Here is a 16,007-nt window from a genome sequence, read left to right as displayed (position 1 = left end):
TTTGGAGTTAGTCTTTACTCTCGCTTTACCTGTCATCTTGACTCCAACCTGGTATTTCTCTTCTTTTGATCCAGACCTTCAGATTTTAAAAGTAGCTTCGAGTTAAGGAAAGGCCATTTTCCATGGTTCAGGACTCTGAAAAACCTCCATCTCCCACAGAAAGTCATAGTCCAGGAGTGAAGCAATCACAAGCTAGGGCTTCCAGGCCAATTAGAAATATCATTACGAACACTTGCATTGGTTGACCTCATTTATCACAAGCCTGAAAATGCACAGTCCTGAAAAAGGTGGCCTCTCTGTGCAAACACGTAATATTTAAAAAGGAGAGGGCAGTATGAAGGGGTCTAAGATTTCATCACCAAAAATCAGCACAATGAAAACAAAACAATAATGAATGGGCACTAGAACTCAAATTACCAGATGTTTTAAAGACACAGTGGGTAGGGGTCAGTTTTCAATTCAATTCTGAACACCACATTACAAAAGAACTATTTTTAAAAATAAAAAAGGAATAAATAAAAAATAAAAAAAGAATATCTAAACCGTTGAATGACCCCCTGTTTGTTCCTGACAAACTTCAAACACATCTTCTTCCTCCATTCCCAGTTCTTTTGGAGTGTGATTATCAGCAGTTCTCTGACCTTCAAAGAGAAACCTGAGTGAATTCATTGGAATTCCCTGTCTTCGACAGTATGATTCTTTGAGTTTCTTGAGATGTGTTGTCATTTTCACTTTGAAGTGAATCTCACTGCTGTCCAATAACTTTGAGTTTAATGTATCCTCCTTCCTTCTCATCGCCCAAGCCCTCAGTTGAAAGTTTTGCCTCCTGGTCAGACATGGTGATGGTGGCTTCACCCGGGGTCTCCGCACAGCAGCGGCCTCGGGTAGGCAGAACCTCGCTCCGGGGTTTACAAATCCGTCTCCCTTCCCCACAGCACAACACCATGTGTCTACACTTACTTTTACATAAAATGGTGCTCCAGGGTGGAATTTCTATTGCTTTTTTATAGGAAATATTAATTTGTTTTCCCCATTAGTTTCCCTTGCTACAGGACATAATGATGGCATTCTGGTCAATGTGACTCAGAATTTTAAGGCTAGACTTTCGCAGCTCATTATTTCTACTTCCCGCGTGTTAGACTTTGTGGCAGGAAGTAAGAAGGAGGGTGGAAATATATTTTACCACTACTGTGTTCTTTACTAAATGGAAATGATAAGGCTTCATAACCTCAGTCCCACAGAAAAAAATTCAGGGAAGTAGTTATACCATGAAATGTCTCATAAATGTTACATAGCCATTTAGTATCCCAAAATGCCACTCGACATGTCCACATTTTTCCCTGAAAAAACCAATTGACCTCTTTTAATATGCTGACTATGCTTAATAGTGATAAAATTTACAATTAAAAATGCAGACCCTGAATTACCTTACTTGAAAACAAGGACAATTTGCTGACCTTCCTTAGAAGGATAGCTATTAAACTCAAGAGTAAGTTCAAGAGAATCTACTTCTCTGAAAAACTTTAAATGCTCACAAATTATCATGTATCTCAGGGATTTTGCTGCAATCTTGTCCAGGGTCAGAGAGTTACATCCTTCTCAGAATCAACCCTATGATTTTGACTGCAGATCTTCATTAACTAAGGGTCCTTAAATGTTACCCAAGAGCTTAACATCTTTTTATTAGGCAAGCTTTTAAACCTGCCCATATTTCAATGATCTGACCTGAACTCAAAAGAAGAATTACTTTATCTGGACACTGTTGTGTGAGTAGTTTTTCAAGTACACTAAAAAGTTGCTTTATTTTTAATGCCTGGGGCTATTGACCTTGGCTTCGGGGTTGGTGTTGAAAGTGGCTCTTCATGCTTATACTGGAACTCAAGCAAATCTTAGATTTATTGTCAGTTCATAGGTGAATCGAAGCATCTGGAGAAGTGTTCATATTCATAAAATAGCACTCCAGGAGAAAAATGGCTGGAATTTTATAAGTCAAGACATTAGTTCAAAGATGCAGTACCCTCTATTGTTGAAATCTAAAACTGTAGCTGAGCTGTTGGCTAGGAAAAAATGTCTGCAGGGTCCATCCTGAGTATCAGAAAGCAAGGTAAAGAGGGGCAGATTTGGAGTTGAGAGGCAATATGCTACATTGTTTACCCTGACCTCTTTTCCAAAATCCAGACTTCTGGGTGTCTACATACAGATGGCAGAAAGACACCTCAAATCCAGCATGTCCTCTTTATTATCTACATGTAAACAGTTGCTAAGACCTATAAATGCTATCTGAAAAATGCATCTGGAATACATGGTTTTCTTTGAATACATACATTCTTTGGCTATGTTCTATCGCTGTCACTGTCATACTCCAGATATTCATTTTCAGTTAGAGCTACTGCCCATGCTTATAATTGCCCATCTCCTTATCCATCTTTCCCATTAACACCAGAATGTACTGTCTCAAACAAGTTTTTCTTCCCAGTAATTCTAATAATCCCCCTTGCCAACAAAACAAGGTCTGCATTTCTTTTCCTGACACCTAAGGTCCTTCACAAGATGGAATGAATCTACCACCCAGTCTCATTTCTCACTGCATCCCAAAACTACCACAACTAATACTACTATACAACTAACATTTATTGAAACTTTAATATGGGCCAAACACTAGTATAAGTTATACATATATATATTCATATTTATCCTCACATCAAATGTATCTAAATATATTATATATCATGTATAGAATGAAATACTATTTGGCCATATAATAGAAGAAAATCTTTGCCTTTGAGACAACATGGATGGACCTTAAGAGCATTATGCTGAGTGAAACAAATCAGACAGAGAAAGACAAACATTTATGATCTCATTTATATGTAGAATCTAAAAATGTGAAATACATAGAAATAAAGAATAGAATGGTGGTTGCCAGGATTGGGGGTTAAAAATAATAGAAGAATGTTAGCCAAACTTCCAGCTATAAGATGAATTCATTCTAGGGGTGTAATGTACAACATAGTAATTATAATTGACAATACTTGAAAGTTGTTAAGACAGTAAATCTTAAATGTTATCACCGTAAAAATGGTAATTATATGACAGATTGGAGGTGTTAATTAATCTTATTGTGGTAACCATTTCACAACACTTATGTGTATCAAATCATTACGTTGTACGCCTACAGTTTATATATGTTATAATACCTGCATAAAGCTGGGAGAAAGTGTCCATCAATGGATGAATCAAAAAAACAAATGTGATTGATATGTAGATATAAAGATAGATAGATGTAGATATAGAAATAGAAATGTTACATACAATGAAATACTACTCAGCTTTAAAGAGAAACGAAGTTCTAATACATGCTACAATAGGGATATACCTTAAAACATTGCATGAAGTGAAATAAGCATAGCACATGTGTGGGTCCGCTTATCTGAGGTATCTAGAACAGTCAAATTCACAGAGTCAGTAGAAGAGAGGTTACTGGGAGCAGAGAATCTGGGGAAGTTATTGCTTAATGGTTACAGAGTTGCTGTTTGGAGGGCTGAAAACACCTTGAAAATAGATAGTGGTAATGGTTACACAGAATTTTGAATGTACTTAATGTGATTGAATTTTACACTTAAAAATGGTTAAAATGGCAAAATTCATGCTACCATATTTTGCCATGTATAATGTGCACAGTTTTGCCCAAAATTTTTAGGGAAATATAAGGGTGTGCATTATACATGGGTATAATGATTACATACCATGGGTACAATAATGGGTATAATAATCCCATGTATAATATTCACAAAAACATGGGTGCTCATTAAACATGACAAAATAGAATACATATATCTTTCCACAATTCTTTCAAAGCCCATGAGGGGATGTTGAAGGTGTGTGAGAGTGGAAAGGAGAAGAAAGGAGTGGGACATTCAGGACGGAGTCAGCTAATTGATAGGGGGAGGGGGGGATATGGGTATACCCAGGGTGACATCTAAGTTGTCAGCCTGAGATCTTAAGTGGCTGTTTATGACATTATGGAGATTAACAGGTGATCCAGACCGAGAAAAAAGTCTGGAGTTTGAGCCCACAGCTTGTTCAGAAGCAGTCTTTTTTTATTATTATTATTTACAGGGCTTCATGGGATGTTTCATAGTATAATAGAAATGTGATATGTCTATGACATGACCACATTTACCAATATGGTTGATTCAACTGGAAAAAAATGAGCAAACAATTGAATAGTAGCTAACATGTACTGACCACTTCTAATGTGCTGAACCCTGTGCAAGCGCTTTGCACATATCAGTTTAATCTTCACAGCTACCCACCAAGACATGCTTGTCCGCATTTTACAAACCTTCTGCTGAGCCGTACCAAGTATGAGCCATTCCCCCCAAAATGTCTGGCACTGTCAAGTCTCCACATTTATGTATATTTTGCACCCCTAAGGCCACACTGTCATTCTGTCATTCCACTCTGGATTCGAACCTATTCGTCCTCCAGAGCCCCTTCCAAAGTCATCAATTGTATGAAGTGTTCCAAGTGCTCAGAATTGGTCAGTTCTTACTTCGAATTTACTAATTTCATACAATGGCTTCAAAGTGATGTGGCCCAATGGGACTGTGGGCTCCTTGAGAGCAGAAACTGTTTTTTCTTTGTCTTTGAATCTCCATCAGTACCTGTGAAAGTGCCTTTTATTCAGAAGCACCCCTTAAATGTTGACATTTAATACATAAACTGAGGTTCGAAAAGGTGTGTGTGGCTAGATTGTAGGAAAACTCATCTGTGCCTGGTGAGCAGAGCCCAGGCCTGCTTCACCCCCACACAGTTCTCTCTCCCTGTTGTCCTAGCATCTTCGTTCCGTCTAGCTGCTCATCAGTTTGCATTCTAAAGTCAACTGCAGTCCACAAAGGGAAGCATCTTGGTTCCTTCTGCAGCATTAGAAATTCGCAGCCAGCAGTACTGGTAGTCTCAAACCTGTCTTGCACTCTCTAATGTCCTCACAGGACCAAAACTTGCACAAAGAAGGTAACCAAGTATCTATTTTTCAATGTATCCCCAGTATCTAGCACAGTGACTAGGACATAGCAAATACTTCATAAATATTTGTTGAATGAATCATGAACCCACTACTTTGAAAAGACCCCAAGGCTATCGGGAAATTAGCAAGCAGTGTTCTCCCATTTGTTAAACGGAGGCTGGTCTCTCCAACAACCACTTAAATTACCTATCGAACACTTACTACTAGCCACCTTGACATTTATATCTCAGTCCCCTTCTCTTGTACCTATTTCACAAAACCTCCTGTGTTCGGGAGGGAAAAACAACAGCAAATATGTTCCAGGGAGCCTGACTTCTCTTGCATACCTAAAAATCCTGGACTGTCTGCCAGATCTTTTCCTAATCCTCACCCGAAAGGAGATTATCTCCTAATCCTGTCACAAATTCCCATTCCTTTTTCCCCAGGTTTCTCCTTTCTTCCCACTCCTAGTCAAGCACTACCTTGCTTCCTAATCATGTTTGGTGTCTCTCAGGATTCTTTAGCACAGTTTTAATGATGCTAAACCCTGAGGCTGGAAATCAAAGAAATAAAGACTGAAAATGATCTAGCATGCCATATGCAGATCCAGTCAACTCTGTGTCCTAGATTTGGAGAGAGAGAGAGTGTGTGTGTGTGTGTGTGTGTGTGTGTGTGTGTGAGAGAGAGAGAGAGAGAGAGAATTGTTTTACCTTTGGCCACAGATACAGAGCCTGTGTTGAAAAAGTATAAATCGTTCCTAAATTTTCTGGTCTACACTTTTTAAATTTTTTTCAAAGGAATAAATGTGTATTAGAATCAGTGCTACCAGAATTTTATTTACCTGTTTATTAGGAGGAGGTGGTGTTTGTGAGCAAGAGGAGGGGACAGGAATGTGTGCTGGGGAGCTGCAGATAGGAAAGGGGGAGAAGCACGTGGGAACTGCCTGATATTGATCTTGTATCCAAGACTGTGTCCTGTGTCCTGTGTCCTGCGCCTCCTCTCTGGCACCACTACTTTCTGGAATTTACACAGATGTAGACAATTACGGCTTCGAAACTTGAACTTTGGTTTCCAAAGAAGTTGATCCCATTGTCTACATAGATGCCATTCCAGTGAGAATTTAGAAAATGCAAACGTTCAGAAAATGGGTCTCCTCCATTTCTGCCAGAGCACCTTCCGAGCTCAGAGCATTTAGAAACAGAACAAGGTCTCTGAGTGTTTTGGGTGTGAATCCACAGGCAGATCTGGCAGATGTGCCAGTCCGTGTTCCTGGCTTGTGTTTGTCCTTCTCTTCCCTACCTCCCCCTTTTCCAAGAGCAGAGGCCCTCCAATATAAAGGGGAACAAAATCCCCCTCTGTGGCCATGCTGCCAGAAACCTGTAAGCAGCTGCTTCTTCCAAAATGTCATTCAGAGCTCCTGGACTCAAGTAGAGTGAAGAGTAGCACCCAGAGATGTCTTTGGCGTAAGCTAATTCTGGTTCTCTAAGACAAATGTCTGAGACTTAAATGGTCTAAGAGTGAAAGCACAGCCCGGCCCAGAGCTCTCTGTCGGGCGGCTCCCAGGTTGAAAGACAGCCTTAGAAACAGACACCCTGCACTAGGATGAGGAGATCAAACAGGAGCTTCACAGAGTGCGCCAGGCCCAAGGCAGCAACAGCAAAATCAGACTTTTGACCTCCTGGGTGACTCTATTTCACTGTAGAAACTCTTACACACCAAGGCACTGGTTTTACAAAAGGCACATTTTAACGTTGGCTCCCCAAATTCTGTAGTGCAGTTCCTCCCTAGTACTTGTTTGAAGAAGGTGGAGAAAAAGTAAAAGAAATGAGAGAGAAGGCACTTGACACCAGCCAAGTTCATTTGCTGTCTTTCAGGATTTCCTATGCTGCTAAAAGGAGGAGTTCAGTTAGTTTGCAAGGCGTAGGAGGCAAGCTTTTTTTCCTAATTCAGAGTTCAAATTCAGAGTCTGTGCTTTCCAGGGAAATGAGTGCAAACGTGCTGATGTGTATTTACTTACAGTTCGTTTGTTTTTACAAGCAGGTCCTAGCATTCCTTGGATTCTCAGAGAGATCTGCAGGCCAAACTAGGTTAAGAGCTGTTGCCCTACATTATTTCACATTCCCTGTCGTCAAGGACAGAGACTCGGAGGGTAGAGGTCCAATAGTCCAAGATGAACCCCAGCAGTGGCCAAATTCCCTGAAAAAGCAAACTGGTAACCGCCACATTGACCCCTCCCAAATGACATCACACCAACGTCTACTCCTAAAAGAAGTGAAGTGTGAAATAGGCCTCTCCACCACCATCTCATCCCAGCATCATAAATTCCCTTCATGTGACCCAGTGTGTCTCCTAACAACCTTTTCTCTGCCTCATTCTCTTACCCCAATAAGAATAGTCCCAGACTAGGCATCTTCTGTTGTGGGCAGACTCCTTACCCTCTCTACACACTCTGGGCAAAAGAACCTTCACTGAAGTGATCAGCAGAGTGGAGTACATTCTATTCTTGTTTCTATTCTTAACTGGACCTAAAAAGATTAGTACAATCCAGGACTATATAAAGGCATAAAGAAGATTGAAATCATTAAGCTTATCTAAACAAGCAGGTGTAAGTAACAAACTAGAAATAATAGCCAACTCTACTACAGGGTGTGGTTCTGATGCTAACAGGAGAATGGACGAGATATTCAGGAAGGGAGCTCTGACAAAAAGGACATGTATGTGTCCAAACTTCCTGCCACTGTGTCTACTCTTCTTACTTTTCATAGTTCACCCTTTTCCCACCCCTAACAATTCAGTTTCTTATATCAGTGTTAATACAATAACTGTAAAGAATTTTCAGTCTTCTTTTTATTTTATTCTGCAACTTTCCAAAGTTCAGACTTTACGTAGAGAATCTTTATCCAGCATAGTATTGTATGAACACTACTGTATTCCTAAGTAGTTTTGCTAAGACTCTAGGGTGACATTTTTTAATATATCAACCAGGCCTAGGTATAGACCGAGACCATCCCAAGAAAACTGCAATGTCAAGGTTATCACGTCCTGCCCAGAATCAAGCTGAGTGATTCATTTTTTCAGCACACACTTCACCTGTATCACCTGCCTCATTCTGGATCTCTTCCCTAGTTAAGGTGGAAATGGTAGAAGATACTTTAGAACAAGAAGCTAAATCCCAAGTTAAGAACTAGCTGAAGAAGAAAGATCTCCCATTTTAGAAAAGTCATGAACTCTCCGCTGCCCCCTGGGTTGCGATCACACATTCTTCTGCAGCAGTCAGCCACAGTGTTGGTGTCCTTCCAGCTCGTGTTCTTTCACCTGTAGACTGGACCATGCCATTTTTATTTCCCTGCTTCCTCCATAAACTGCCATAAACTTAAGATATCATTCAGTAATTATAAAATCACACACAAAAACCCAACTACTGCATCTGTACCAGAATTGTCAGGAAGTAGAGGTAAAGAAAAAAATGGCCTCAGGCCCATTGTTCCTTCTTTCCACAGATTCGAAATGTGGCAGCCAATCTCTGCGTGGATAGCAAGCACGGAGCCACAGGCACGGAGCTAAGGCTGGACATCTGTGTCAAGGATGGTTCTGAGCGGACGTGGTCGCATGAACAGGTAGGTTGGCTCCCAGAAGTCACGGGCTGGGGGTGGGGCTATGGCAGGCATAGAGGGTGTCAGTGGGGACCAATCCCTAAATGGGCTCTTGCTTCACTTCTTTGTTTCCGTTCCTTCTCAGAGCAGTGGTGATAATCAAATGAGATAATGTATGATAATGTGCTTTAAATCATAGAAAGGATGTTAGAAATGTTGTATTCCCTTTCCCGGAATGATAGTTTTCAAACCGTAAAAAGCATGTGGAATGCTATGGAATTCTTCCAACTAAATTTCACGGTTTTAACAAAAGACTCTTTGTTATTCCATAAGTTTGTGTGACTTTAATCTCATGCCTCCCCTCTGGCTGTATATTGAAAAGAATACTTTGCATATGCCTCTTGTTGTCATAGGGGTTTGTAAACTTACACAGGAAAGATAACTTTGAGGCAATAACACCCAAGATAAACTTCATGGGATACTTTAAGACTATTTATTGCTTTTGAGTGAAAAACCATCTCAGTGCGACGCAGTTTATGAAGTGAAGTGTGATTCCTGAGGCACTTTGAAACGTGACAGCCCTCGGAAGGGGCTCTCCTCACACCGTGTCACCTGTAAAGGAAAAAAGACAGTGGGTAGAGTTATGTCTGCCCCTTTCTAGTGCTTTAATTTTTCATTGTGAAATGTTTTAGGAAACCATAAAAATATTACAGTAGACATTTATATGCTTCCCATGCAGGTTTAACAAGTATCTACAGCCATTTCTGTATTCTGTAAAAGAATACAATTTACAGATACAGTTAAAGCCCCTTCCCCCCAGGCTGTTCCCCTCTCTCCCTCTGCAAAAGAATATATTCCAAGCTCAGGATAGTATGTCTTCCCTTTGCATTCTCTCTCCTGGAATTGTCTATACTACCTTTCTTATGAAAACCAAAAAAGTAGACAAGCAATTTCCAGTAAAGTATTTGTTGTGTTCTATTCTCTTCTGTTCTGTTCTGTTCAGACTGCCATCTTCCTCAAGTGTCTATCACATTTATACTAGTAAAGACCCACACTGTCCAGCCCGGGGCCTTGCAGAGTGCTCAGGGGTGCTAGGATTCAGCATGGCAGCACCGCCCTCCCCCACAGACCCCTCCTGCCCCTCCTCTAGCCCGCAGGACTGCAGAGCAGCATCACTCAGGAAAGCATCAGTGAATCAAGTCCACAGCACAGTCAAGAATTAATGCAGTCAATCACTGAACTAACAATGCCCGCCCCCCCCACCCCACCGAGCCCTAGCCAATAAGCTGGTCCTTGTACTCATCCCACAAGGTCATGATGTTCTAGAAGAGCCCTGCCATTGGGCCAACCTAGATGTCAACCAGTTTGACCTGGGTGTCCTTGTGAAGTTATTAAATCTTTCTAGGCCATCACTCCTCCATCTTTAAGTAGAGATAACAATCCATCTCACAAACAGGGTAATTATGAGAATAAATCATGTCTACGATATAACAGCTTCTCGCACCTGTGATAGGTACAGGGTAAATATACTTTCCCCTTTGCCTCTCCCTGGAGAGCGTTATGAAAATACCAAATTAGCACTTTCTCTCCGGCCCAAGGCAGCTGCCACATACCAAACACGATTGATTCATCATTCACTCAAACACATCCTGCAGCGCAGACACTTATCAGACGGGCTTGAAAGGAGACTGCGGCTCCAGGACTCACTGATAGGAGTGAAATGTCGGCAAAGGCTGACTCGCCTCCTCCTTTTTCTATCTCTTTCTATAAGCACCACAGGGGTGCTACCAGGGATGTGAGATACAGGGCTGGCCTGTTACCTCCAGACGCATTTCTGACTTCAGCCCCAGAGCAAGAGAGAAGGCTTCAGAGGCATGTCAGGAAGACTGACATCTTTAGAGGAAAAGGTTATGTTTTAAAAAAAGAAAAGAAAAAGGAGCGTGCCATAGGAAAATCTTTGTCTGAAGGGCTAAATCCCTCTCTGCCATCTCTGTTCAGCCCAACCAAGAAACACACCTAGGCAGCTGGTTGACGTGAGGTATGCATACTTGAATGCCTGAATCGGGATTAATATTTCCATCCCCTGGAATGTTCTAGAATGAAATATGATCTGGGCTTCAGATTTTATTTAATTGCTGAAAATAAATATATGTAAAACCAACTCCGTGGCATACACTTTTAAAATTGTTTCATTTTCCTCGCCCCTCAGACAAAACTGGGAACATCTATGGCATGTAATTCAAGAAATAGTCAGCAGAGGGAAGCACTAGACAAGCAGACATAAGAGAAGCTGAGGAGGCCAGTTAATAAATCTCCTTAAAAAGATATGCAGTCTCTAGAGACTGCGAACAGAGCTTCAGGAAGATTGAACAAGGTTTACAGGGGGTGAAAAATAAATCACATTTGAAATATGTATCACGCTATATTGACTTGGAGGTGAAAACCTTACAAGCTGCTTTGTTTTCCAGTAATTAACCATAAGCTTTATTCAATATATTACTCAATGACTCAGAAGAATTAGGTTTTATTCTTTCACATTTAGATTTCAATTCCTGAATGAGAAAAGAAGTATATCAGGACAGGAAATTTATAAGTATTCTTTTTAACTCAAAAGCATTCATAGAGCACAAAAGGGACACTTATTAGAGTTAAAATAATCCTTTTTTAATGGCATAAATAAGACAAATGAATAAATACACACAATAGTCACAGGGGAACTAAAGAAGAGTCTATTGAAGCACTTTTCTTTTTCTTTTTTAGTTTAGGGAAAAATATTTATTACCACTGTTTCCAAACAGTGAAGACAAGTTCCAACTTTATTCTTCAACACAGACACACATGAATCAGAACAACTGGATAAAAGGTAACTGGCAAAACACTGCCGAAAGGTACATGAAAGAAGAACACTCCCATCCAAGCCCACAATCATTAGTCTTACCAAGACCTTCGAAAACTGCTGACTGAATCCATTGCAGGGGAAATACATCAAGTTCAAAGGGAGAGAAACTACCAGTTAGAATAGCAGTCCTGAAGTGTTCTTTTTGTTTTTAATTCTTTTTATTAATCATTTTTTATTTTTCAATTATAGTTGACGTACAAGACCAGGCGGGCACATCAGTGGTTAGACATCATGTACCTTACTCAGTGACCATCCCGATAAATCTCACACCCAGCTGACACCACACACAGTTATTAGAATGTTATTGACTGTATTCCCTATGCTACACTGTACATCCCCATGGCTATTCTGTAACAAGCAATTTGTACTTCTCAATCCCTTCACCTTCCTCACCCATCCCCCAACCCCGTTCCCCTCTGGCAACCATCAGTCTGTTCTCTGTATTTATAAGTCTCTTTCTGTTCTGCTTGTCCACTAATTTTGTTTTTTAGATTCAAGTGTCGATAGATGAGAAAATGCCTTTTGTTGCAGAGCACCATGATGACTAATTTGGCTTCTGTGAAGGAAGCAAACGCCTGTGGTTCATTTTTCAGGGCCCTCTGTTTAGCCGTTTGATATCACTGTACCATCGTGTGCTGGCTTTCAGTTTCCTCTACAGACCAAGAAAGAAAACTAAAATGAGACTGAAATAAGACCGTAGGTCCAGAAAGGATACTCCCCACTGCCATTATAGCATGAATCCCTGAGAAGAAAGCGGAGAGGAGGGGTTGGGGGAGAGGAACAGAGGAGCAGGGGGGCCCTGTGGCTCCTTGGCCAGGCAGCAGGCTATAACACATTCCAGGATGGAAGTGCTGACAGCAGCGGAGGGGCCTTGGTCCTGCTGAGGTAGCAGACAAATGCCCCCTTTCAAAGACCTGGAAAGAGGATGTGCAAACAGAGGTGGAAGCAAGCGCCTGCATGTGGTAAAAGGATGGATTCTGGGACATAGTCTCACCCTCGGGGCAGAGCACACTGCAAATCTCAGATAGTTGCCAACCACATAACACTGAATCTAAATAGCACCACCCGCAGAGAGAAAAATATGTTTAATCTTCCCGAATCACGTAGCAAGATTACGATAATAAGCGTATTATTTGCAGTACCGAGTCTAGTGAACTTATTCATGTAACACAACACAGACACGGGCAGCATTACACATACCAAATCTACATTAAAGCAAAAACATGAGTTATGTCTCATTCTGAATCTATATTTAAAGCTACCAATTAAAAAAAGGAAGTGGAGAAATTAACGTCGATTTGCTCTAAAATTAAAGGATTGGAGGTTGGAAAAGAATGAGGAGATATTTTCTGGGAAATCTAAATTCTTCTGTCTGTAAGGAACAGCCCAAGGGTAGAAGACAAACTGTGAATGTCACAATAACACCACCCAATGTGAGCAGTGACAATGCTTTCATAACGTCTTCTTGTTTCTGCCGTGACAAGAGTGCACACAGAAAAGTGTGCCTAATGAATGAAATGCTCAGTGCCTGATCGGTTTGACATGGCCATTAGGACAAGACAAATGGCAATTGCATGCATTTCAAAAGCATAAGAGAAAAAAATTAGCTAATGGTAGAGGCAGCAGAGTAAAACAATTGATATAATCTGAAGATATATCACATGGGATGCAGGAAGGTAATCACCAGGTAATAACAAAAGCAATAATACATAAAACAGTGAAGAAGAGCACAGGCTAACAATCAGTCTACAAGTCTAAGAATGATTGTTGCTCTGTAATAACACACCTAGAAGCTAGAAATAAAAGTCACCTAAGGAATCCTTGATATATAATTGTGACAATACGTGAATAAATCTGCCCAAGAGACTAATCTGCATAAGTCTGCCCTAACACAAGTATTCTTTGTAACCTAACAGATCAATTTATTGAGTGTAAGACAAGTAAAATGTCAGAAAGTAATAAGTAAGAAAAACTGTCTAAAAACCATTTGACCTTTGCAGGACCAATTTTCCCCCATTGTGTGAGACTGTGCTGGGAAATGACTATACAGTCCCTTTTGTCTCTGGCCTTCTAAGGAGACAGCAGGTCCTCAAATCACATTGTTTTGTTCTACATGGTTTCATTATAGTGTTGATGAGTTTCCCTAGGAACTCTTTTTTAATCAATTAGCTTATGGTAAAGTTGTTTTTGGACGATGTTAAGTGAGGACTTAGTGTATAAAAACTGAAACAGGAGACAAGCAGAAAGGCAGGAGACAGCAACAGAGGGAACTGGACAAACCAGTAAAGACCACTGGTTCCCGCATTGTTTGGTCTGCTTACAGTAACAAGGAACTTTGATATTTAAATAAAATAAAGATTTAATCAATGCCAATAGCAAGCTTATAGGCCAGGAAATAATAGGTAACTGAGCCTAGAATCATTATAGTTGAGATTTTGACAAATAATAGTGTGGTTGATATTGTCGTGATTAGACACAAACAGAAGAAATTCTTTTGAGGGACCAAAAAAGATCAATTCATTCATTTTGACAGCTATCCCAATACACTTTCTGTTGATATAACGAGTGCAAGTTTTTATTTATTTGGTAGAAATTGTATTGAACACTTATGCGTCGTGAGTTGTTCAGGTTGCAGGGAACACAAAAGTAAAAGAAGATATGACTCCCGCCATTAAAGAGCTCACTGTCCAGTGAGATGAACAGAAACATAAATGGGCAGACGTGATGAAGTAAAGGCAAGCAGTGGCGAGGAGTGAGGGGTTCAAAGAGGAAGGCTGCTTGGACGAGTGGGCAGCTGAACTGAATGTCGTAAAACTAATGAGCCCTCACCAGCTTGGCTGGTGAAAGCTGGCCTTCCAACCAGAGGGACTGTCCTGAACAAAGCCACAGAAGGGGAAATATAGCCCGATTACTGCAAGGGACTGTAAATATTTTCTTGTAGCTGGAACACAGACTAAAGGGAAGCGATGCAGCTGGACAAAAATGGCAAACCCAGATTGTGGAGAGTTCTTTACATGTTAAAGAGTTTGAACTTTATTCTCTAAGGGTATGTGAAAATATTGTGGGATTTTGGGTTGAGATGTGGCAAGGCCAAATAGACGTTTCAAACAGAATTCTCTGGAGGCTACAGAGGACGGATAGGAAGGAATTTGAAAAGGAAGGTAAGAATGAAACTAATTAGGAGGTCATTTTAGTATTCCAGACAAGAAATGTGGAGTGAAATGGTAGTGGAGATAGAAAGGAAGAAATACTTTCAGCAATATTTAGAAGACAAAAATGACAAGGCTTGGGAATTGATTAGATAAGAGGGCAAGGGACATGAAAGGGTTAAAGATGAAAGACTCTCAGGTTGACAAGTTGAATGATATGACCACCAACTAGAACAAAATATAAGAGTACAAACAGGCTAAAAAGGGAAGAAAATCAATTAAATTTAGGGTGTGTTGAATCTGAGATGTCCATGGGACATGCAGTTGGCAAATCCTAAATGGAGTTGGATGTAATACAGATGATGAGTTATTAGCACATTGTCAAGAGTTGAACCACTGAGAATGTTTAAGACCAACCAGAGAAGGTGCAAGGGTGGGGAGTCCAGGGATGAACCCTGGGCAACACCTCTGTAGAAGGGACAGGTAAAAGAGGGACGTGGGCAAGATAGAGTTGCAGGATAACAGGACCTCAGAGTTCTGAGTTGAGGGCAGTGATCAAAATCAGAAACACTGAGTAGACTTCTGTCCTTGAGAAGTCACTATCCTGCACAGAATTTGAATGAATCTAAAAATGCCTCAGTCTACAATCCTATTTAAACAAATGAACAAAGACGCTCAAGGAAAAGAGACCACACAACTCCTCTTTATGAATCCATTTTAAATGCCTAACCGAAAGATCCTTTGTCCTTCTATTCAAAACATTCTCTTCTGTCCTGTCTTCCGGGGAAGCAAACTATAGCCACATGCCATGACTCAATCTACTTCCAGCTTCCATATGTTTGACTTAGAGAATTTCTCTCTGATTTTCTTAGAACACTTACCCAGTTCCTTCAAGTTTTCTGCAGTTTCCCCACCATTGAACTGTTTTTGTTAGTCATCCCCGAAATTTTGCCAGATTCTCTACATTTTCTTCCCTGGGTAGGACATAAAAACTGAAATACACTGAGGGCCCTGGTGGTTGTGCTTGTTTGTGTATCAGTGGGGGCTTCTTGACACCTCTTCACTTTGCAGTTCCCAGTTTGGCTTTACACAGCCGGGCCTACCTTAAGTCCTATAGTAAGATTTATATGACCTTAATGGACTTAAAATTGGAATTAATCATAAGTCTCATCTAGTCTATTTTCCCACTTAAAGACTTTTTTCTACCGCACCCTTCTAGCGGTTGTCCAGGTCAAACTCAAGAAAAGACCCTTTCCCTAAAGAATGTGGGGTTTTTTTGAAATTTAATAAATTGTATAATTAATTTAGTACATCATAAACAGCATTTTAAAAAAAATAATAGAATGGGATGAATAAGG

General features: G+C 40.5%; 1 protein-coding gene and 1 pseudogene across 1 annotated transcript in view; one reads left to right on the top strand and one right to left on the bottom strand.

The window, feature by feature from the left end:
• The window catches only part of GALNTL6 (polypeptide N-acetylgalactosaminyltransferase like 6), an 875,194-nt gene that overhangs the window by 841,524 nt on the left and 17,663 nt on the right, over nt 1-16,007 (top strand). Inside the window, exon 10 of the mRNA XM_045830767.1 lies at nt 8,509-8,625. Coding sequence (XP_045686723.1) covers nt 8,509-8,625 — 117 coding nt within the window. The remainder of the gene's footprint in view (nt 1-8,508; nt 8,626-16,007) is intronic.
• LOC123813650 lies at nt 538-893 on the bottom strand (annotated as a pseudogene).

This window comes from Phyllostomus hastatus, unplaced genomic scaffold, assembly GCF_019186645.2.
Source record: "Phyllostomus hastatus isolate PE091 unplaced genomic scaffold, TTU_PhHast_1.1 phas_contig_159, whole genome shotgun sequence".
NCBI lineage: Eukaryota > Metazoa > Chordata > Mammalia > Chiroptera > Phyllostomidae > Phyllostomus > Phyllostomus hastatus.
The sequence above is the reverse complement of the archived record's forward strand: the minus strand, read 5'-3'. Positions and strand labels throughout refer to the sequence as shown.